Source organism: Miniopterus schreibersii (genome assembly GCF_964146895.1).
Source record: "Miniopterus schreibersii genome assembly, chromosome: 10".
Lineage (NCBI taxonomy): Eukaryota > Metazoa > Chordata > Mammalia > Chiroptera > Miniopteridae > Miniopterus > Miniopterus schreibersii.
The window spans coordinates 57,277,659-57,301,717 of NC_138110.1; the positions used below are offsets into that span (position 1 = coordinate 57,277,659).

A 24,059-nucleotide genomic window follows, 5' to 3' on the forward strand; every position below is an offset into this window, starting at 1 on the left:
ACTCCTGACACTGGTGGGGAGTTTAAGGTCCCCACGACCACCCGTAGGTTCTCTCACTCATGGAAGGACTTACAGGTCTCTCGGGAAGCTGTTCACTCACGGTAATGTTTGTTAAAGGGAAAGGATACCAATTAAAACTGGCCAAGGAAGAGGCACATTGGACACTTGCGTTTCTTTCCCCAAGAGGTTTCTGTGGCTGCGGGAGCCTGCTCTGCCCAGACTTGAACCAGAGAACTAATGTCCCCAGGAGCTCCCCTCAAACAGTGACCGATGGGGCGATGGGGGTGGTGTATGCATCTCCCAGCTCCCTTGGCCCTCGGTGGGTGCTCTGAGTGCTCTACACTGGCTCCCGGAGTTGCCCAGCAGGATAAGCTCCAGTCCCCAGGGGTGGTAGCTGGTTGATCACAACCCTTTCCTGGGCTCCCTCCCCTCCCCCATCTCACATTCTCTTCACTGGGACTTCCTGGAGTCCTCTCCCTCCTGGTCTCAGGGGCTGCTTCTGGGGACCCCACAGTGAGGCCGAGATAATAGCATCAGCCCTTTACCAGGCCCTGGTTATGCCCCAGGCAGCCCCGGAAGCTTGACAAGAAGCCATTGTGCCCCTGGCCACCCTGAAAGGAGGGGTCACCGGACACGCTGGACTTGTGAGGACACCGAGGCTCAGCGAGGCCTTGCCAGGGGCCCAATGCAAGTACACTGGACTCAAGACTGGACCTTCCCACCATACCAGAGGCAATGCTCTCAAGAGCAGGGATTGGAACTGGGTGTGAGCTGCCTCTACTCAGCCCATGCTGAGCAACCAGCGCCCCCAAATGGCAGATGCTTGGAAAGCATGTTTGGCCCATGCATACTAAATCCCCACTGGGGCTGAATAAACCCTTTTGTCTAGGTTACCTAATGTCATCATTATAACAGCCCTGGGAAGCAGCTATTGTTATAACATGCCTTATTTCATAGATGACCCTGAGGGGAGAGGGACCTGCCTGAGCCCACGTGGCTAGTACTGGAAGGAGCCCGAGCCCATCTCCAGTTCACCGCAGGGATGGATGATGGTGGCAGACAAGCGAGCTAAAGGAACGAGTGCGGAGGAGGGGCAGCCATGGCTCACCCTGCTGGCAGCTGGGTGCCCGCGCATCGTCCCATCTTGAATGTGTCTGTCACACACAAGGTAAGTGGGCCTATTCCCTGTGAATTATCTGCTAGCCGGCAGCTCCATCCATCTGCTCATTAACACAATAAAAAATAAAATCAAATCAAAGGAGCCTTCTGGTTCCCAGGCCTGGGGTAACCAGCTACATAACTTGGAAACGACCCTTCAGTGAGTCTGATCGAAAGCTGGTTGTGTGGTAGTTAGAAACCACGGCCTCTTCCTCCAGGCTGGGGGCTCATAAACAACAGCTGGATGAGCTTTTTATTTGTGTTGGACCAAAAACCTCGATGGATCAGTTTCCTCCTAATTTACACCTGTTCCAGAGGGGAAAGCAGTAGGAGGCCGAGTTTTTGCTCTGGGAGACCCATTGGCTCTGTGTCTGCAGCAAGCAAGAAGTGAGGGTGGGGGGCATATATTAAAATGAGCCCACGAACTGTCCATAAACCAAGACGGACAAGCCCCTTAGAGCTCAGGCACCAATGCCAGGTCCAGGGCTGAGCGGAGAGCGGAACCCCTTATTCTTTCACTGAGGTCCCCACAGCAGCGGGTGGGAAAGAGGAGTGTGGTCAGGGTCAAACACGAGACCGCAGATGGCACTGACCGTCCAAAGATCCCGTGGGCAAAAGAGGGTGGGCAGCAGGGGGCTCCAGCTAGAGGACCAGGTGCTTCCTTCACTGATCCAAACAATAAATATTTATTGAGGACCTACTATGTGTCAGCACTGTGCACGGGCATGAGATGGTGAATAAAAAAGACGGTGCCTGCCTTTAAAGACCATACAGGCCAGTGAGGATGATGGTCCACCCCAGCGGAGAAAGTAAAGTCCAGAGCAGGAGAGGGTGTGGGGACACCTCCAGAGGAGGAGTGGGGGTAGAGGCCTCGCAGACCTCGCCTCCAGAGCTGAGGGCGGAGGAGTCCCCACCCTCCCAGAATCTGGGAGGATCCTGCAAACCGGAGATGCGCCGGCTGATCCAGCTGTGGCCTCCGCCTTCCTCTTTGCCCTCAGACTCTCGTGTACTGGATGTTGGCGCCTAAGAACAGGAAGTCCTAGGAGAGACAAGACAGGACAGGATGGTAAAAGCACCCTCTATTCCAAAAAGATGCACCTCCATTTGTAGCTTGGCTTGTTGGCATATCTAGGATGGCAGTGTTTAGAAATGAGCTGGTCTTGAGGTTCCCCCGGGTCACTCATGGTGCCGGGGTAGAAGGCAGCGTAGCGCAGACCGTGTCAGCGACCTCCGGCTCCAGTAGAAGCGCTGCTTCTGAAGGACAGGTGGATGGCGCCGTGGCCTCTGGCATCCTCTCTCCACCCCAGCCCAGGCTTTCCCAGCTGCAGCGCCGGGCTGGACCCTCACCCACTGAGCTTTGGCCTCCAAACCCGGAAAGCTAAACAATCCCCCTCCCCAAATCCTGAGACCCTGGAACCCACTGACCTTGTGGATCTGGATAACAGGGTCGTAGAACTGAATATGTTTTAGCAGAGGAAGAGGGAAGCCTGTTGCCAACTTATCTGGAGGTTGAGGCACAACGTTGATAGAAATATGTTAATAACAATTATAGACAAAGATTTTTTTTTTAAAAAAAAGACCTCTGTGCAAACTTTATACACAGTATATTCTCATTTAATTAACACCAAAGACTGCAAGGTAGATATGATTATGATTCTCATTTTACAGATAAGGAAACTTAGCCACAGAGTGGCCAAGTAACTTATCCTAGGTCACACAGCTAGAAAGGGGCAGAACTGGGGTTTAACCCCAGGAAGGCTGCCACAGGAGCCGGAGCTTGCAGCAATGAGGCTACGTGGGAGTGGTAGGTTTGGGGCAGGATACACTCATGATAAGAAGCTGTGGGCATCTACCCTCCACACCCATCTTGCTTTCTATTACAGCCAAATGAAACAGGGTTAGGTCTTTATGCTTAATTTTTGTTTTTACCCTTGTTCCCATACCTACTCTCCCCTGACTGTTTAGCTCCATAAGTACATTAGTTTAAAAAAAAGACGCCTCCTATGTGTTGATAGAGTTTGTTTCTCCTTTCAAGGCTGTTAACTGGGACAGTGATCTGCCCTGGAATTTTCCGTTAGTTTAATTAATTAATTTTCCGTTAGTTTAATTAATTAATTAATTAATTAATGTATAGCTGTATTTTTTGTTTTGTTTTTTGTTTATTTGACTATTGTTGAAAATATTACGGATGTCCCCTTTTTATCCCCATCAATCACATCCACCCCGCACCCACCCGACCCCCAGGCCTGCCCCACACTGGTGTCTGTGTCCATGGGTTATGCCTATAAACATGTAAGTTCTTTGATTCATCTCTCCCGGCCCACTGCCCCCTCCCCACCTTCCCTCTATATCCTTAATTTTTTAAAGGGTGTCAGCAACTGAATCAGAAACGTGAATGTAGAAGTGGGCCACCCTGTGCTCTCTGTACTACTTGGTCTTTAGCCTCTCACTTGCCACGTCAGTTCTGCGAGTCTCTTCTCTTAGAAGGAGCTTCCTGTGCCCCAAACTGCCACCCCAGTCCCCAGCCTTCATGAAGCCCTGGAGGAGATGAGGCTGACTCCAACCCTCCCACTGCAAAGACAGGCCACTGATGCCCAAGTTCTCATAGCCTGCAGGAGTACCCTGTTTCCCAGCCCCAAGGTCAGCTCCCCCCCCCCCCCCCAGAACAGTGGACTCAAGTCCACTCTTGACTTGGAAAAACCCATCGTGACTCTTACCATTGACCTGGGGGTAGAGGGTGTTGAGAAGGTAGTAGTTGAGCAGCGCCTCTAACAGCTCCACCTGGGGGGGAACAGGAGGATGGCACCCGGGGCCCTGCTCACCGGGGGGTCCCCGCACTCTCCACCTGGAGGAGAACACCGTGACCCCAGGCGCCACACTGCCCACCAATAAACCACACGGCCACCCTGGAGGGCAGGTGGTTCCGTATGTGCGGACATGGCAGAAGGCCCAAAAAAAGCAAATTTCAGATAGATACCCACATTGAGACATACACTTACATGTGTGCAAGGAGAAAAATGGTGGAAGGCTACATGCCCAACCATCTTTTCTTTAGGAAAAACGTCAAGGTTTAGCTTAGCCTTATCAAGTATTTACTTATTTACTTATTATTTATTTATTTATTTATTTATTTATTTATTTACAGTGAGAGTGTTTTCCTGAATTGCTTGTGTAATAAAGAACAATTAAACAATTTTTAACACTGTGTGCCAGGTATAGGTTCGGAGCATTACGTATACCTGCTCCAATCTTCACAATAACCCCTTTAAGTTGACATCAGTGTCCCCATTTCACAGGTAAGAAAACTGAGGCCAACAGAATGAAAGTGGCTTGTTAGAAATTGGGTAGCAGGGTCTGAATTTGAATCTGGATTTATCCGATTCTATAGTTCTTGCTTTTTTTTTTTTTTATCCCATATTCCAAAAGCTTGATGAATAACTTTTTGTGAGCCTTTGCTTATGTTTTACTCTATAGAACAGCTTTACTTGCCACACCCAGATACGATATTAGTGAGTCGTTACTTTTTCTCCGAAAGGAGTCATTCTTTGGGATCCCTGTAGGCAGTGTCCTTCCCCACATATTATGTGTTTATTTTCTTTTCATAAGTACTTAAGGGAAAGGCTGGGAGGAGGAGAACAAGATGAGGGTGGTCAGAGGAGGTCAGTATCCCTGGGATGACAAAGAGGGAAACAGCTACTACAAATAAAGTCTTCCTGTCTCCTCCTCGGCCTGCGAGGAGCGGCTGCCGTCACCCCACCTCCTCTCTTTTGAGAAATGTCCCCGTGGTTGCTTCGGCCCACACCAATCTTCCCATTCTCTTGCCTCCTTTAACGGGGGGCCATCTATCTCACCACTGTTTCCGCTTTGTGGAAACCATCTCTTGGTTTTGTGTGCCCAACCATCAATTTCTCTTGTTTTAATAACAGAGTTCCTATTTTCCCCCGGGAAACCCTCCTTCCCAATTTCAGTCCATATTGTTGGGAATTGTAAACTCTGGCTCCAGGAAACCCATCCTTGGCCGGCCTTTCTGGTCACAGTGATTGGCTAACGAATGAGCATATGGCTAAGACTGATCCAATGAGAGCTAGCACAAGGATTTAAAAAAATTTAATTTTGTAGGTTTAAAAAAATGAAACTACAGGACATCTGGGGTTTTTTTCACCAGTGGGAATAATCTGCCTGAGAAAAAAGCCAACACTGATGAGAGCAGACAGAAGGATGGAGAGGGATTCTTGATGCATTAATTTGAGCACCTGGATCCACCTCTGCCTGAAATCTGTAGCCTTACCTTTCTTCATTGCTTTTGTTGTTTTAATTATATGATTCTGCGCATTCCTCTTGCATGCTTAAGACATTTTTAGCTGGCTTTCTATTGTTGCAGTTAAAAGAGTTTGGTCCACTAGAAGATTTAATCATATATTGTCATATATTGGGATGTAACTTTTGCTTGGTCCTATGTTTTATGTGCTTGAGAGCTTCTACACTTTTCTAGGGCAGAGAGGACCTCTTCTCCTTTCCTATTTTCTACTCTTAGGCACCATAGCATTGCTCAGTAAACACTCTGAGTTAATTAATACCCCAATCACTTCATAAATAAAAGCAATGATAACTTACATTGAATAGTCCAACTTTAGATTCTTTCAGTTCCACTTGTATCCTGTAATGAATCAGAGATGATTCAGATATGTGGGTACTATGCTCATGGGAGACTTAATCAATGTGGTGATCCCTACAAAGGAAGGCACACTGGCCTGAGAAGGCACAGGGCCAAGGGCAGGGGAGGGTGGGAGCGAAAAGGGTGACTGGGAGGACTTGAAGAAGGGAGATGTGTAGTGTAAAAGAGCTCAATATTTATTTATCACTTTAGGAAGTCAGTATAGCTGATGTCTAAAATTCATAGATTAAGAAAAAGCAGTATTAGTAAATTCTGTAGAAGTTTGAAAGTAATGGGTGTTAGGTGGAAAGGAAGTTGGTGGAAGCAGGGCCAATGGAGCAAAAGAATTTGGCCAACTGGGGTAAAATTTAAGTTTTCCTCTCAAATCGTGGGCCCCTAACATTGATAGGAAGATCTGGTCACATCCCTACCTCCAGCTACAGAGAATCAGCTAGAGTCCCAGACAGAGCAAGCCCAGGTGAGTGCCCCCATGTGGGTGGGAGGCTGACTTACTTTTCAGGCTTCAGGAACCCAGTGATCTTGCTGGCGTTGAAGGTCAACGTGGCGGATACATTAGCAGTCTGGAAATTCCAGTAGAAGGAAACAGGTCTGAATGAGGGAGGTTGTCATGTACAGGAAGGATAACTATAAGGACCAGCTGTCTTCTTCAAAAACAGTTCAGTGAATTACAGCAGGAACCCATCTACTAGAATATAGACTCCCATTAGGTTCATTGTAGGTACTCAATAAATGTTTGAACTTGAACTTGAACATTTTTACTTGAAATTGTTGACTATGGTAGCAATTAAACTTTGAACAGACTACCAAGAGCAAGTGTAGAGTGCTTGTCCCTGGAGATCTCGAAAGAGATCTTTTCTAGCTACCTCAGGGCTAAGATTTAGCCCTAGTAATAATAATAATAATAATGATAATGATGATAATAATAGATTATGTTTTAATTTAAAATATATTGATAACAACAATTTTCATAACAATAATAATATCAAATTGCAGATATAGCATTTAGGTGCAATTACCCTTCCTGAAATTTGTCTTGTTGAGTTTCAAACCTAAAATAAGAGAGCAAAATTCTCCAGCCAGTAAGCAAGAGCCCCCAAAGGCTCAGAATCTCTTCTCTATAAGACAGGGTCCATTAGGAAAGGAGAGACTCTCTCAGTATTTAACTCAGAGGGAATGTAATACAGGGACTTGGTTATACAAGTGATGGAATTGCTGAGAAGCCAGAAAAAGAGCCAAAGAGGTAATTCAGAGATTAGCAGAAGCTGGGAGCTGCTTCCACCCCAAGACCAAAAGAACAGAGGGAGTTGGGGTTATAGGAGCCACCATGGAGGAGACAGAGTCACTCCCCCAGTCTCTGTCCAACACAGACATAAAAATACTCTGCCTCTTCCTTCCTCCTGCCCCCTGTTCTTTTAACAGTGCTTTCCACTGGCTGACCTAGCTGGATGTCAGAGTGCAAGGGGTCCTGGGAAATGTAGACTTGAGGGTCAGATATAGATAGACCCCTATACCCTCCTCCCCACAGTAGCCCAGACTCAGTCGGTGGGAGATACATACATTAAACAAATAAACCTGCAAACATCTCCATAAGTATATAATAAATGTAATGAAGAAAAATAATGGGGTGTTACGAGGGGCCTAAGGTAAGTTAGGGTAAGAGCAATCAAGAAAGGCCTCCTTGAGGAAGTGATACTCAAGTGGAGGCCTGAGGGAACCGGACAGGCGGTGAGTGGGGGAGCGCACCCAGGGGAAGCAAGAGCGGTGCGGAGGGGGCCTCACCACGCCAAGCCGGAACACGGGCTCCCTGCCCGCGGCAGGCAGGAGCGCGAAGGCCTCGATGTCCATCTCGGGCGCCAGGGACAGGTTCCCAGGGCTGAAGCTCAGGGCGGGGGCCGAGACCACTCTTCCCTGGAGCTCCAAGTTCACGTCGGGGTAGCGTCTGGCTAACTGGGGGCAGAGCAAGGAGACCATGTCAAGAGAAGGAAACATACAGGTTTCCAGGGGAGCCTAGAGGGGGTCCGATAAATCTGAGGCTGCTTTTTGGTTGATTTTATTTCCTTGAAACGCCCTGTGCCTTTTTCTCTTAGCGGCGTAGAGGGGCATCTTTCCATGTCAGACCTGCAGCGGGCCTGTCATCCGTTTCATGCCTGCGCTGTGTCGCGTGCACACGGGCGCTGTCATTGGCGTAACCCTCCTGGGCACCGAGTGGTCTCTAAGCTTTTGCCATTATAATGGCCACTCCCTGGGTCCCCTGGGCTATTGCTGGGGGGGAAACGTTCCTAGAAGTGGAATTACTGAGTCAAAGGGCAGGGACAGGAGCTGCCCGTTCATTCACTGCCCACTGTCTCCGGGCCTGGGTGGGAGCTGTTGTCTCCGCGCACTCTCATCACAGCCCGGTGACTGTCTGAACGGAGAGAGGACACTGGTGCTCCTGGAAGAGGTCACGACGACTAGAACCCTCCATTCCAGAAGTGCTCACAGCCGTCTGTCTAACTAGAGGTAGGTATGGGGTTTAATTGGGGGCAGGACCGGTCCTTTTTGGGGTGAAGTTGGTAAGAGAACAATAGCCCCAGGAGCCCTCAGTTGTGCAAATACAGAACCTACATTCTGTTGTAAGAGGGAGATGTTTAGGAAGTTGAGGAGGTAAACCTGTTGGCTAGGAAGGTGGGCCTAGGAAGGTGGGCCTAGGAAGGTGGGCCGAGTGGCTCTCTGCCAGGCTGACCATGATGCTAACAGGAAAGGGGAGGAGAGTTGGCTCCTCCCTCTGGAGCAAAAGCGATGTTGGAGCCAGGATGTGGCCAAGGGTTCTCCCAAGCTAGTGGGGCAGGAGGCGGGGACAATGTGGCAGCAGGTGGGACCATCGCGGGGCTCTACGGAGAGCAAGAGCAGTAAGCAGCCCCGGGTGGAAGGACATAGCCCAGGACTGCAGCACCTGAAGTTTAAAAAACATCCACCCATTATAATCCCCCCAGGCACCATCGAGCTCTCTGCAAGCCTGTTACACTGCAGCCTGTCTGACCTGTTGCCCAGGGACTCAGGAGGGGGCAGAACAGGTGGATTTCTGGGGCATTAAACAAGACACTGCACATGAAGAGCTTCGCCCAGCAGTGACGGAGCCGCGAGGTTGTTCACTGCAACACTGACGAAGCCAAAGGCTGGGGCGACCTCCACGTCCTTCCGTGGGAGACAGGTAAAGAGGCTCAGGCCACCCGCGCAGTGGCAGACGGGCGCCCACGCAGGCAAGAGTGAGGATCTACTGGTAAGGAACGATCTCCCGGTACAGAGCGGGAAAGAACAACATACAAAATGGTATGTATAACATGCCCCCAATTGCGTAAAAAAATGGGCGGAAGACACACACACTTGTTTATACATACCTCGAGCATTCCCGGAGGGGGTATACACTGATAGTGTTGGTAGACTCAGGGTGGGACCTGGGTGGTTAGGGGACAGGAGCAGACGCGAGACTTTCCATTCTATAGCCTTTTATGTCATTTGAATGTTGAACCATGAGAATTTATTATGCAGTCATAAAATAATTTTTTAAAGCACCAAGAACAGTGTCTGGTCTCTAGTAATAATTGATGTTATCAATTAGGGAACATGTTGTGGGACGTGTTGGCATTCCGTGGGATTCCCAGATAGCACCACGGAAAGACTGGGCAACCTGCGGTCCCAGGAGACCCGGGGCTCAGGCCTGTGCTCTGTGGGCTTTGAAGGGAAGGAAGTCCCAAGACCTACAGCACTCTGGCCTTTATTGGGGGGCTTGTTGCTCGTCTTCTGACACTTGGTCAAGCTGAGAGGAGCATGGAGGTTTTAAAGAGAAACCCTTGAGGGGTAGCCTGTGCCCACCGAGGGCCAAGGGGAGCCTTACCCGGGGGGCGAAGGCGCGGAAGGACTTGGTGGTCAGTCGGATGTTAGAGGTGGGTGGAACCTGCAATAAAGAGACACAGGAAGTTTCAGGGTGCTCCTTCCAGAGCTGAAGGTCTAAACAGAAAGGGGGCGGTGTTTAGGACTGGAACTTCTCGAATGCCCAGGGCTACCATGGCAGTGACAAGATGCCTGTCCTGAACTCAACAGGAGTACATGAGTACATGAGCACTCTGCTCTCCTTGGGGCACAGGGGATACTCGGGACCCACTCAGAGGGTTCATGAAGGTGAAATTTGCAGTCACACAGACCTAGGTTTGGCTCCTAGCTTTGTCACTGTGTGGTCTCAGGCCACCCCCTTCACCTCTCTGGATTTCAACTTCCTCACCTGTAAAATGGGTTAATAATAGTCCCCACCTCTCAGGTCATTGTGAGGGCTCAGTGAGATGGTGGGTACAACACATCTGGCACAAGGCCTAGCATGTAGGATGCAGCACCGGTGGGATGGGTGAGCCAGGTGTGATGATGGAAGGAAAGGCCTGTGCACATGTGAGAAATCATTCAAAGGGGAAAAAGTCACTCCAGCCATCTGCCAGGTCGTCCCGATTTATTACCGGGGGAAGATGGATCATCCAAATTGGACCACCCTATATTTCCCCCACCATCCTGACATTGTTCACAGGCTACAAGAGCTATAAGAAATAACTTTCTGAAATCCGGAAATATTGAAGAGATGAGAAATATTAAAGATGTGATCCACTATAAAACTTAGTATCCTTTATACAAAGCCACAATTGAGAGAGTTGTTTTAGAGATAAGTGCTCGGAAGACTTTGTCTCTCCTTTTTACCATAAATCACAAAATTGTGTACCCTCTTTACATTGACTACAAGGAAGCTCCCAGACATATTTGTGATATAAAAAAAAATCAATTCATGGGTCCATTGTCTTCATAATTGTGTTTTACTTTTAACTTGGTCTTTATTTACAATTCTATATAACTTTATGCATTTCATTTTCTAATTTTTTTTTATTTAAAAAAACAAACCTCCAAAACCATCAGAATGAGAGGAAATAATGAATTAGAATAATGGGTTTAGACTAGGGGGAAAATAAAACACAGACAAGCAAGTCACAAAGTCTTTTCAGTTGTTATAAGAGAGAAAGAACTTTGATTTTGAGCTTCCTGGCAGCCAAAGTGAAAAGGGAAATTGTGCTAACATATTTTTTCTGGTCTTTATCTTTTTTCTTAGTCATAACTTATTATTTCACTGATATAAATGGGGTAGAAAGATAAGAGGAAAGGAAGCCAGGTTACACTGTCACTTGTAAGCATTATTCTGTCTCCATCCTCACCACGTCATCTGTGATGGAGAAGTTCAGATACCCTGCCTCATGATATACTAGGCTGGCTGTGTTGAAGACATAATCAGAGATGGCGAAGTAGACCATTCGATTGTGTTCCTCAGGAAGGCTCATGACAGGAGCAAGGAAGGCAACTGGGGAGCGATGATCACGGTTAAAAAATTCAGCCTGGAGAGAGAAAATAAGGTTTATTTGAATTTTCGAAGTTTATCCCACAGCTGGACATCTGAGCTAGGTAGTCACCTGTACAGGCTGATGAGGAGGCACTGGCTAGAGACACTGCCCGAAACTCCACCGTTAAAGACATTTTCCTTTGGGTCAAAGTGTTGCATATCCAGAATCCCTTAATAAAAAACTCTCCAGCTTTGGCGTATTAACCCACAAAACCTACTGGCCAGACCAGACCCTCTGACTGAACTCATCTGCATGGTGGGCAAGGTGAAGGAGAGGGAGAAGAGGGAGAGGAAGTTATAAGGCCTGAGAGTTTTCAGACACTTGTGAGAGGATCCTGGCTCTGGGAACACTCCCCACCACTCCATATTGCCCTGCCCTCAACACAGCTGGAACCATGGGACGATGAGGACAGATCTGAAACCAGGGGGACAGGAGACTCCAAGAAAGAGCTGCTCCTGAGGGATGAATGTCATGCTGAGTCAGGACCCACCCAAACCCCTGTTCTAGCATCCTCACCTTCAACATCACGTCCAGCATTTGGGCTGCTGCCTGAGGGGCCTCCATTAAGCTGTAATCAATGCCAGCAAAACTGTCAATCTCTGTTGTGACTGTGAATCAGGGAAGGGGCAGAGTTAGGAGCCAGACATGGAGAAGGGGTGAGGGCTCTGACTGACCTACACTTTTGTGATTTTCTTCAGAGCTCTCTGCCCCTCTGCCTCAAGACCCTCCACCCAGCCCAGCCCTAGGGCAAAGGGCTGCTTTGCAAGGAAGAGACCAGTTGGGTTCTCTTGTCCCACTGTGGATTACCCATGGAGGAGGGGTGCTATGCTCAGCCTGAGGCTTGAGTGGGTTCCAGGGATACACACACACACACACACACACACACACACACACACACACACACACATCCTGAGGGCAGGAGGAGCCCAGGTCCGGCAGCCCATTCACACCTGGAGCTTCATGCCAAGGAAGCCATACAATGGATGAGGGGAATTCTCTAACCAAGGGTATTGCTCCCCAAGTTTATAGCTGAGGCCTTGGTCTTAGGGGAAACTGGCCTCCTATCAACACAAACCAAACAACAAGGAAGGTCAGGCATGTCCAGGGGGCTCAGACACTTCCCCTTAACGCCCGAGGAACAGGAGATCTGTGTCTCACGCACTGGGCTGTCTGTGCCTGCCTGGGCCTCCACTGGAGGGGGGATGTCAACAAGTGAGTGTAGGGACCTGGGGGCCATGCCATCAGAGGACACCTCAGACAATTTGTCAGAGACGTGTGCACCCTAGATCAGGGTCTCCACTTTCGAGGACTGTTCTGCGGGTGCACTTACATGTGCAGGCACAGAGGTTGGATGAGGTGCCTCCTTTCCCATATTGGCACTAGCAAAGGAGGGCAACATGCCTACATGTCCAAAGTCTGGGGACTTATTAAATGAAGACACGTCCATAGGAGGGAACACTGCAGGGCTACTAAAATGAAGTCTGTCACAACTCCTTCGGAAAGATTTTGGCAGAATCTTATGATGCTGAAGCTATGCATACCATGTGAGCCTGCAACTTTACTCCTAGGTATAACCCAAAGACATGCGTCACATAAACTCGAATATTCATAGCAGCACTACACATAAAGGCCTAAAACTGAAACTACCCAAATGACCTTCAACAGTACAATAGGTAAGTAAGTGGAGGGATGTGGACACGGTGGAATATTACACAGCGAGAGAATGAATGAACCCATTATATGCAACAATATGGACCAAACTCAGTTTAAGGTTGAACAAAGAGGTCCTTCGCTTTTGATGAACGACTTTAAATGCTGCCAGGTTCCATTCATGGACAAAACGCGAAACTAAACTTTGCTGGCAGGAGTTGAGCGGTGGGTAGCGACAGAAGGAGACACGAGGTGGGGGGGCCCTGAAAGATCAGTCACATTCTGCATATTGATCGGGGAGCTGGTATGTATGTATTCAGTTTGTGAAAATTCTTTAAGCTGTTCACGTATGATGTGAGCACTTTTCTCTAAGTATTAACTTCCACAGGAAAGTTTTTAAAAAATGAGATCAATTTATATGTGCTGATATAGAAAGATCTCCAACATGTACAAGTTACAAAAGGGCAATGTCTTTACTGTATAGATTAATATATATTCATAATTATGCACATACACACATATTAATGAAGACAGGAATATATGTGAATGTATATTCATATGCTCATGTCTATGTCTATTTGTATATGCAAAGAAAATGTCTGAGAGGAGATATCCAATACAGAGGTTACCTCTTGGAAGGAAATTTGGGGGGAAAAAGGGGTTTTCAATTTTTACTTTCTATACTTCTGTCCCATTTAAGATTTTATAAGATACTTATATGCTCTTGTAAGAATTAATAGAAATAAACTGTCCTGGGGAGGGCACCCTACCTGGCAGAGTTTGGAGATAAGGTTGTAGGTCAGAGGTCACCGATTCCTGGACAACTTCACAAATCTGAAAACGATGGGAGAGGAAGCCTGAGTGAGTTCCCTGGCTTTGGTGTGGCGTCGTGCTAATTGCTTTAGTCACATTATTTCACATATTTGCCCACTGATCACTGATCCTACAAGAATGTGTAAGTACTTATTATGGGCCAGGTACTGAACAAGTAGAAACAATCAGAAACACTTAGGTCCCCCATGGACCCCAATAGGGTCCAATTGGACCTTCCAAAGTCGATCCCAGGGCTGGACACCTGAGTTAGGTAGTCACCTACACAGCCTGATGAGGGGACATTGGCTGGAGGCACTGCCCCAAACTCCATCATTTAAGACCTTCCCTTTGAGAGTTCCTGGACTCCCAGAATTTAGAGTGGAATCGCAGAGCCAGATAGTAAGTAGATATAGCCATCCAAATAAGTGTATACTTAATGTAGGTACTTCTCAAACGTCATCACGTCACAGGTTGGCTGGATTGACTAATGTTCTCTGTTTTCCCTGACACATTACAACATGGCAGCGGGGTGCCGGGGGAGACTGGCATGTTTCCCAAACTCACCTCGGCCCCAGGACCCCAGAATAAGAAAAGGCACAGAATGCGCCTTGCCACACCCCCTGTGGGGTTGCCTGCTGCTCCAACTCAGCCGACAGGGGCACTGAAAGCCAAGGCAGACTCCGGACGACAGTGCAGGGGTGTCAGTGTGTAACCCCCCCCCCCAGTCCTTGCTACAGACACAGCTCCTGGCGTATGATGCCTCCCTCTGACACGGGAGTTTGGAGTGAAGCGAGTATTTGGGAAAACAGGTTAACATGAAACCTCTTTGTTTTAGCCAAAGATTCAAAAATTTGGAGATTTCACATAATTCTCTTTTATGGGAAAAACTGACACTATCGCTGCCTTCCCATCCAAGGCAGGTGCTCACGAGCTGCCCGGGTAGGAACCGGGGTTCCCACCTGTTCACACACTCAGAGTTTCCCGCCTGGTCTCTGCAGCCACCTAAGTGCTGATCTTCCCTGTGGCCTTTGTGGAATGCAGGGCAGTGGGGGCCAGTGAGCCAGATTAGGCAGAGGGTGGGGTGGGAGTCTGCTTGGTCCTGCTTTCTACATTTGGCCAAGCATCTAACCATTCCCTGCTTTACAGGACAGACTCAGAGTCCAGAGACTGACGTTTGGCCTCAGCTTACACACCAGCTCTGTGACCTTCGGCAGATGATTTGTCCTCTCTGGGCCTTGGGCTCAAGCCAGACTTGCGTGGCTCAGACAGCCTTACCTTGCTCTCCAATATTTTTTTGAGTCTGGGCTCGATCTGCCTGTGGAAGAGATTCAGTAGCCACCTGGGGAAGGGAACACAGTGGATGGTCAGCTGTGGGTCACTGAACACGGTGACAGTGGGACAGCGGGGAAAGCCAGGCTCTGGGTTCTCGCCAGGCCAGTTCCGGAGGGCGCCCTCCCTACCCCATCCTGGTACCCTGTTGTTTCCCAGAGTTGCAGCTCCCAGCACACTCACTGACTCAGGGCATCTGGCATCCCATCCCCCTGCTGGGCCCCAAGCAAATTCAGTAGATTGTGGGGAGGGGCTCAAAAATCCACATTTTCCTAATCAAGGACATTTGACTCAAAGAGACTCCCCCAAGGGCTTGTATACTTTTCATAAACTCTTCTTTGGCCAAAAGCCCTGGTGTCCCTCCAATAGCCAAATTTCATTTGCCTGATGGTAGTTCCTGAAGTTCTTTGATGGAAATGGCTCACCAGTACTCCTGGCTTGAATCTGCATCTGTTCATCTCAGTAGGTCCCCAAATAATATTCCCCAAGTGCCCATGAGGTGCTCGTGCATTAGCCTGGAACTTTATGCTTGTCAGAGGCCAGGCCTTAGGCTGGCTGGACCTTGGGCTACAACAAGGGGGTCAAGCTGGCCACTGTCCCAGGGGTGACCTACCCCAAACTTTTTGATATGTCCACATCCATGTCACGGATGTGGCTGCTGCAGCTGGAGGCAGTGACCGTGGGCCTCCCAGAAGGCTCGCTGCCCAGGTTGAGGTTGACGGAAATGGTGATGCCCTTGACCCGCACATCAAAGGAGCCCCGGAGCCTCCTGGAGGAGATGAGAGAAGCCACGGTGGATTCCTAGGCTAGGGTCAGCCACCATTTGGAGGAAAGTACAAAATCTGAAGCCCAGTTCTCACCCCCAAAATTAGTGGAGCTGGAGCAAAAATTTAATTACAAAAAAGTATTACAAATATTTATTACAAAGCAAATATTTATTACAAATAAGTCCATAAAAGATCTATAAGAAAGCCTGGTTTTGCTTGTTTATAGTCAGGGATGGGCAAAGGCCCTTCTAGGCAGGATCCAGCTCTTAGAAGCCATAAAGGAAATGGTTGATACACTTGCCAACACAGAAAATCAAAACCTCAGTTAACAAAGAATGCCAAAAGCAAAGTAAAAATAAAAAACCACACACACACACACACACACACACACATACACACACAAAACTGCATTGTGAGTGAGCCAAAGAGCTAATTTCCTTAATAGGTGAGCTAAAATATGAACGAATTTCCTTAACATATGAGCTAATTTCCTTAATACACAAAGAACAAGCTTATATTAATTAATAAGGAAAGGACAAAACAACCAAAAAGAAAAAAAATAAAGAGGTCAAAGGTATGAACAGGAAGTTGGATTGCAAATAAGCATGTGAAAAGTTATTAACAATAGAAATCACAATGATGCCAGTGTCCACGCATCAGACTGAGAAAGCTTTTGAAGCGCGAGCCCTGGTGCTGGGGAGGCGTAGGCAGGCCGGGGCCCCAGGCGCCGCGGCCGGGTGGCATCTCTGGAATTTGGGGTCTCTCCTGGTGACACACGCACCCCTTTGGGCCAGTAATTTGACTTGTAAGCCTTTGCTCTGGGGCTCTCCTGGCCGAGATGGACGTGTGGGGCAGAAATGTCATAACAGCAAAGAGAGAGAAAACGACCTACACGGGTCGACTAACAGGGACAGTAAGTTGTGGGCACCAATGGGGCACAGCCTTTAAAAACAGCAAGCCTGCCCGGCCGGTGTGGCTCAGCAGTTGGAGCATCGCCCCATCAAGGGAAAGGCTGAGCGCTGGATTCCCCATTCCCGGTCGGGGCTCATACCTCGGTTGCGCGTATGGGAGGGAGCAGGTGATGTCTCTGTCTCTCCCTCCCTCTCCCTCTAAAATCAATGAACATATCCTTGGGCAAGGGTTTAAAAAAATAATAATAAGGCCAAAGGTGGTCTAACTATATGATGGAATCGTACTCATCCATAAAAAGGAATCGAGTCCTGATTCGTGCTATAAAATGTGATGAATCTTGAAAATATTATGCTAAGTGAAAGAAGCCAGACACAAAATGGCACACACTGCATGATTCCATGTGTATGAAATGCCCCGAATAGGCAGGTCTGTGGACAGAAGGCAGAAGGCAGGCTGGTGGTCGCCTGGGGGTGGCCGAGGGGGAAGTGGGGAGTGACTGCTTAACCGTACGGGGTTATCTCTTGGGGTGACAAAAATGTTTTGGAACTAGATACGGTGGTGGTTGCACAGCATTGTGAATGTACCAAATGCCACTGACTCGTATCCTTGAAAATGCTTAATGTTCTGTTCTGTGAATTTCACCTCAACAAAAATATTACTTTGAAAAGGGTTTAAAAAATGAGGTAGATCTTCACATGCTTATATGAAGAGATCTTGAATTTATTTCAGTGGAGAAAGCAAGGGCAGAAGAGTGTGGCCTGATTTTTTTTTCAAGGAAATGTAATGAACGTGCATATATAGGTGACATATATACTGAGCATCTTTCTAAAGTACCGTCGTCCAATAGAAATATAATGTGAGCCACATTGGTCGTTAAAATATTCTAGTAGCCATGTTAAAAAAGGCAAAAAGAAAGAGCAATCAGCCCAGCCGGTGTGGCTCAGAGGTTGACCCTGGAGGTTCGATTACCAGCACAGACCCTGGTTGGGGGCTCGATCCCCACTAGGGGGTGTGCAGGAGGCAGCCGGTCAACGATTGTCATCACTGAAGTTTCTCTCTCCCTCTCCCTTCCTCTCTCTGAAATCAATAAAGACATATTTTTTAAAAAAAGAGTAATTAATTTTAATTATCATTTCAACATGTGATCAATATAAAAATTATTAATGAGATTTCTTCTGTTCTTTTTGGTACTAAAATCTTCAAATCTGGGGTTTCACACGACAGAGATCTCAATGATCCCAGCCGCTTTTCAAGTACTCAGCAGAGGCATGTGGCAGAAGCTCCTATGCAGACACAGCGAAGGGATAAAGTGGAAGCACAGCCAGGCCACCCAGAAGAGACCCGCAGCCCTCTTGTCATGGGCTGAATTGTGCCCCGCCCCCAGCCCATATGCTGACAGCCTCAACCCCAGTACTTCAAAATGTGACTATATTTGAGACAGAGGCTTTAAAGAGGTGATTAAGTTAAAATAAGGCCACTAGGGTGGGTCCTAATCCAAACTAACTGGTGTCCTTGTGAGAAGAGGGGTTAGGACACATGCAGACACACCCAGGGTGCACGCACACAGAGGGATGACCATGCGAGGACACAGAGAGGTGGCCATCTGCAAGCCAAAGAGAGAGGACTCAGAAGGAACTAGACCTTCTGACACCTTAATCTTGAACTCCTAGCCTCCAGAAGTGTGAGAAAAAAATTTCTGTTGTTTAAACCACGACTCTGGGATATTTATTTTTGACAGCCCTGCAGACAAATCCCAGCTCCCATCCAAAGACCTTGGAGGTTCAGAGTGCTAGAAAGTTAGTGCCCGGGGAGGCCCTTGACCAATGGCAATAGGAAGATGGGGTCACCTCTCTGCCCTGGTGCGCCACCCACACTCTGGAGGCTCTCAGGACTGTCTTCCTTCCCTTCCTGCCTCACTTCCCCAAACCCCTATGGACGCTTCCTTAGATCACTCCCCAGATAAAATACTCAGCTTGAACTCTTGCCTTGGGGTCTGCTGCTGGGGGAAGCAAACCAAGAAAACATAATATTATCCCATTTAGCTCGTGGTCAACCCCATCAGGGAGGTAGAAGATGGGAAGAGAGTGGTCCAAGAGCCAGGACTTGGAACCTGGGGGAGGCCTTGGGCTCCCTCCACCCACCATGCGACCTTTACAATGAGCTCATGGCTCCTTGAACCCAAGAAGAATGGGACCAAGGGCCTGAGAGCCTGGGAGCTGAGCCAACTTACAGGAATGACTTGCGCACCTTCCACTTGCCGTCGACCTGGATGGAGGAGTTGGAGATGGACAGACTGAGGCCCTGGCCGGGAAGGGGTGTCAGCGCAGAGCCTAGCAGCTCACAGCTGCGGATGTTCAGGCTGGGGAGAGAGACATGGAGGGAGCATCAGCCCTGGCTTGGGTCCAGCCTCAGCAGGGGTCTCGATCCCACCTCTGTACCTTTCCCCCGGGGGGTGGTGGGGGGGACTGGACCAGCAGGGCTGCTTCAGGCAGGTGCCTGGTTACCCGCATTTACCAAGTGCCTGCTGCATGTCCCACACCAACCACACAGCCATGCTAAGCACCTTATGTCCATGGTGTCACTTAGGCCTCCCAGAGGCGGTCAGCACTGTTCTGTCCCTTGTCACAGAGGAGGAAATAGAAACTCAGGGAAGGAGTGCATTTGCCAAAGCCACACACTCAGGACCGGAGCCCATGAATCTAACAAACCTGGGTGGGATCTGAGTATGGCCCATGGACACCCCCCCCCCGCCAGGTTTGCACCTCCCCCCACCGCCATCCCCTCCCCTGACACATTCAGGTGGGGGGGAGTCAGATTCACGGAAGGCCGAGGGCAGCTGGAGTAAAGATACAAAAAGGGCTGCGGGCAGCAAACCAAGATGACACACTATTGTAGGCCGCCAGAGGGAAAAGAATGGTCAAGTTCCACTTTATTTGCCTAGTAATGAGTAGGTGCTCAATAAATATTTGCTGATGGACTGAATAAAAGAAGGAAGGCAGGCGGCAGGCGGCAATGGTGATGAGCGGGGAGGAGGGGTGAGCTGTGGGCTCAGTTGCCCTCCTTCCTTGTCCGCCCCTCAAAAACTGTCTCATGCCTTTTTTTTTTTTTTAGCATCAGTTGCTTGTATCTAATAATCCTTTGAAGATTCAGCTCAAATGACGCTTCCTTTGGGAAGCCTTCCTTGACTTCCCCAGATGTACGAACTTCAGCTCAAACAATTGGGCTACTGTACCTAAAGTTTAAGGTTTATCTTCCCTTCCAGACTATATCCAAGGCTCAGACCGGAGCCTGGATTTCTATTACCCAAAGGAGTTAGCAGTGTCATTCCCATTTCACAGATAAGGAAACTGAGGCTCAGGTCCACAGTTGGTATGTCTTCATTAATATTTGTTTCATGCGCGAATAAAGGAGCCCAATTCCCTCCCAGAACTTCCCTCTTAACTCTGAGCAACTATCCCACTGTCTGTTCCAGAGGGGCCCTGACCCAATCCTGGGGCTCTCCCTCCCTCTCCAGGCTCCCACCCCTGCCCAACCAGGCGAGGGCCCCAGCAGAGGGGAGCCCCACCTGTTGAACTCATAGTTCCCACGTCCAACATGGTTGATCTTGAACTCCCCTGTGAAGTCGGGCAGCGAGATTCTGCGCAGCTCACTCTGCAGGGCCACCAGCCCCTCCTTGGCCACTGCGGACAGAAAGAAGCTAGGAGTCAGCCTAGTCTGCCTGCCGCCCTCTCCTCCAATCCCTTCAGTGTCTCCCACCTGACCTGGGGAGAGAGGACGACTTCAGACACTAATCACAGTTATGGGTTATTGAGCCCTTCTGCATACCTGCTGGCTTGAGAAACGCACAGGGCATCAGGGCATGACACGTGGCATGTGCCCATTTTATGGATGAGGAAAACGAATGCCTGTGTCAGCAACTCCACGAGGAAAGAAGGGCTGTGTGCTTGTGCGGGAAGTTCTCTTTCCTGTCCTTCATGTCATCTAGCCTGAGAAGAAGCTGTAAGGATTTTAGGGATAGAATCCTGGCTTTGGCATCTTTCTAGCTGGGTGACCTTGAACAAGTCCCCAACCTTCACTTCCTTCATCTGCCAAAATGCAATGATAATACTTTCCTCACTGGGGTGCATGAGGATGAAAGGAAATCACTGCAGAGCACAAAGGGGCTGGGAGGCTCAAAAGCACTCCTGGCTTGGTGCCTGGCACTCAGCAGGCACTCAGGGATGCCGGGAAAAGCAAGGCGGGTTTACATATTTAAAATACAGAAAGGACCAAAAAGTCCAACTCCAGAGGATCAGTTAAATAAACACGGTACATTCACATGAGGAAAGGAACAAAAGGCAAATTTTGCTTGATTTAGGGTTTCAGTATAACCAGGACCTTCTGCTTGTTCTGAAATAGGAGGGAGCCAGGATTCTGCCCTCAGGGAGGGCACGAGTACACCAATGAACAGTCTAACTCTTCCCAACTTGCATTTCTCCCTTTAGCAAAAGCAGGTGCCAGTGCCTGTGCCAGAATGCTACCTCCTTGTCTCTGGCTAACTCCCACTTATCTTTTCTACCTCACCTCCTCCAGGAAGAATTCCCTGATTTCCTTCTCTCTGCCCCCTCTTCCTCCCCAGCCACTCTGGGCTCCCAACAAACCTACCTGAGGGAATGTTACTACCCCATTTAATAGATAAAGCAATTGAGGCTCCATGAATATGAGGAGCTTCCCTTGATCAATTACTGTGGGGAGCGGTGTATAAATACTCCAGATCTCTTGCCCCATGGATGGATTAATTCTGAGGCATTGTTTCAGCATCTTTTATTTTATTTTTAAATATGTTTTTATTGATTTCAGAGAGAGGAAGGGAGAGAAAAGGAGGAAGAGAGAGAGAGAGAGAAACATCAATGATGAGAGAGTCATTGATCGGCTGCCTCCTGCATGCTCCCAACTGGGGATCAAGCCAGAAACCCTGGCATGCGCCCCGACCAGGAATTGAACTGTTCATAGGTTGATGCTCAACCGCTGAGCCACGCCGGCTGAACTGTTTAAAAAATACTCCTACTTTGCCCATTCTTTAAAATGGAGATATAAGATACATAAGGTACCTAAAGGGCACTAATCTCAAGGGATTGCTAGGTAACTTTAAAGTTTTTATGCACACATGTAACCACCTTCCCAGCACCCTGCAGGCTCCCTCTGCCCCGCCCGGGTCCCCAGCGGCCTCCACAGGTAACCACCATCTGACTTCTAGTTTTCAGGCCTATATTTTCAAACTTCACCAAGAATTTTCCCAGGGGAACTGTTGCAATCACTGGGTGGTAGTGGTTTAATAGCATCCCCCTCTTGCCCTCCTTCCCTTTCCCATCTCCTGTTTCCTCTCCCTGTGGTGTCCTGGAATCATCTCCTAAATCAACTACTTGCACCCAAATCCTTGTCTCTGTTGGCTGCCGGGAACCCGGCTAAGGCAAGTACGTGCCCGAGTGACCCAGCGGTTGGGTGATGAGGCCCGAGTCTGAGCCGGTCCCCCTGACCAGAAAGGCCACCCGGGACGGGGCCTGCGGAAGAGCACCCTTTCTGTGCCCTGCCGGTACCCAGGGCAGCCTGGTGCCAAGAGGGTCAGCCAGTCCAGCCGACAGCCAACACTTCTTACCATACTCCAGACCCTTGTCTGTGATCCTGACGACCAGGCCGGGGTTGGCACCCAGGGCCCCTGGGGGGGACGTGAGCAGCAGTGCCAGCAGCAGAGAGGGCAGGGCCCTGGCGCAGGCCCCCATCCTGGGTTCCAGGTGGATGGGCCAGGGCTGTAGCTAGTGAGGGCTGGGCCCAGCTCCCTTAAATAGCTGCGCCTGAGGGCTGGGGCAGCTCCAGTGTTGGGACCGGTTCCTGGAATCAGGACTGGAGGAGGCGGCACAGGGACTGGAACCTGCTTGCAACACCGTTGGGGTCACGGGTCATACTTAGAAGTCCACTGCTGCTGCCCGGGGTTAGAGGGTGGGTTGGCTTGGGCCCAGGTGGCAATATCTGCCCACCCTTCCTACAGAAAGACCCCATGTTCATTGCTAGGAAGGCCTGTTTTACAGCCTAGGAAACTGAGGCTCAGAGAGGCCTCATCACATGCTCAAGATCACACACCCAGCAAACAGCAGAGCTGAGAGTCAAAGTCAGTCTGGCACCATCCAAATGATCTCGTCTCTATATTCAACTCTGTTTACTTAACAAAGAGGCATCCCCACTCCCACCCCACCATGGGGAAACAGGTTTTTTCAAACCTTGGTGGTAGTAAAATTCTAGGGAAGGTAACTTGGCAAATCATTAAACACCGCCCGCCCAGTGACCCAGTCATTACACAATTCAGTTTACAAATATGTCACTGCACCCAGATGCCCATCGCTGCGCTATGTGAAATAGACAAGGGAGGAGGGGGACCCAACCTAAGGAGTCCGACAAAAGGGCATTGGCTAAATTAACGATGATACAGCCATCGAAAGTGAGGCTGCAGAAACCAATGCATTTCTTGATAAGGAAAGATGGTGATAAAGGGTCGGCTTAGTTCTATTTCTTTGTTATATTCCCATGCCTACCAATCAGGAAAATTCTTAGCAAGGAGTTAGGAGGGACTGTCTCCAGTGGGATGGGCAGGATTATAGGTATTTAAATCTTTTTGCTTGTTGGTATTTAAATTTTTTATTTTGGGAGGAGCATGGTCCTGGGGATATATTGTATTTGTAGTAAGTAGGGATTGTGCTAAATTCATAGGGCTCCCCCAGGCCTCCCTATCTTTGTGAGCTTTGTTCTACCCCCACCTCCAGGAAGCCTTCCCTGATCACCCCCACGTTTCCTTGGATTAGAGAAAGATCTCCCTCTGAGGTTCCAGAATTCTCTGCACCTCCTCCATCATAGCGTTAACCATTCTCTGCTTTTTCATACCTGTGGTCCTTTAAAAATATGCACAAAAATTCTTTGCTTCTTCTCCCATCAAAAGGTGGAGGCTCTTTGGCCTCCCCTTGAAATTGGGGGGGGGGTGTCTTTGTGACTGGCTCAACAAATTGAATGTGGTAGAAGTAACTGAGTTTCTTCCCAGTGGGTCATAAAAGGCACTAGAATTGGGAGTTAAGAGGGGAACTTCCCACGCTGAGCACAGGAAAGCCCACAGCCTGGCCTCTCTGCTCCTCTGTCATTGGGCTGAAGTTTGTGGAGGTCCTGTCTGTCACTCTATCGGCCTGGGTGCTCCTAAGGGCGGGGCTGAGAGGACTTGGCCGTTCTGGGGCCATTTGCTTCCTGAGCTCAGCCTGCCAGGGTGGGGACCGGTCCTTTGCTGGGAGTCAGGAAACCAGCGTTCCAACCTGGCTCAGCCTGCCTGGC

At 49.0% G+C, this 24,059-nt stretch overlaps 1 protein-coding gene across 1 annotated transcript; it reads right to left on the bottom strand.

Annotated features, from left to right (window-relative positions):
* Positions 1–929: 929 nt before the first annotated feature.
* On the bottom strand, positions 930–22,549 carry LBP (lipopolysaccharide binding protein). Its single transcript, XM_081149027.1, has 15 exons — positions 22,348–22,549; positions 20,278–20,392; positions 18,943–19,071; positions 15,647–15,802; positions 14,980–15,043; positions 13,662–13,725; positions 11,758–11,849; positions 11,059–11,235; positions 9,708–9,767; positions 7,613–7,780; positions 6,326–6,393; positions 5,773–5,815; positions 3,876–3,939; positions 2,584–2,660; positions 930–2,197 (listed from the first exon to the last, which is right to left on the bottom strand). The coding sequence occupies exons 1-15, from the start codon at positions 22,469–22,471 to the stop codon at positions 2,153–2,155; spliced, it is 1,446 nt and encodes a 481-aa protein (XP_081005153.1). The 5' UTR covers positions 22,472–22,549; the 3' UTR covers positions 930–2,152.
* Positions 22,550–24,059: the final 1,510 nt, after the last annotated feature.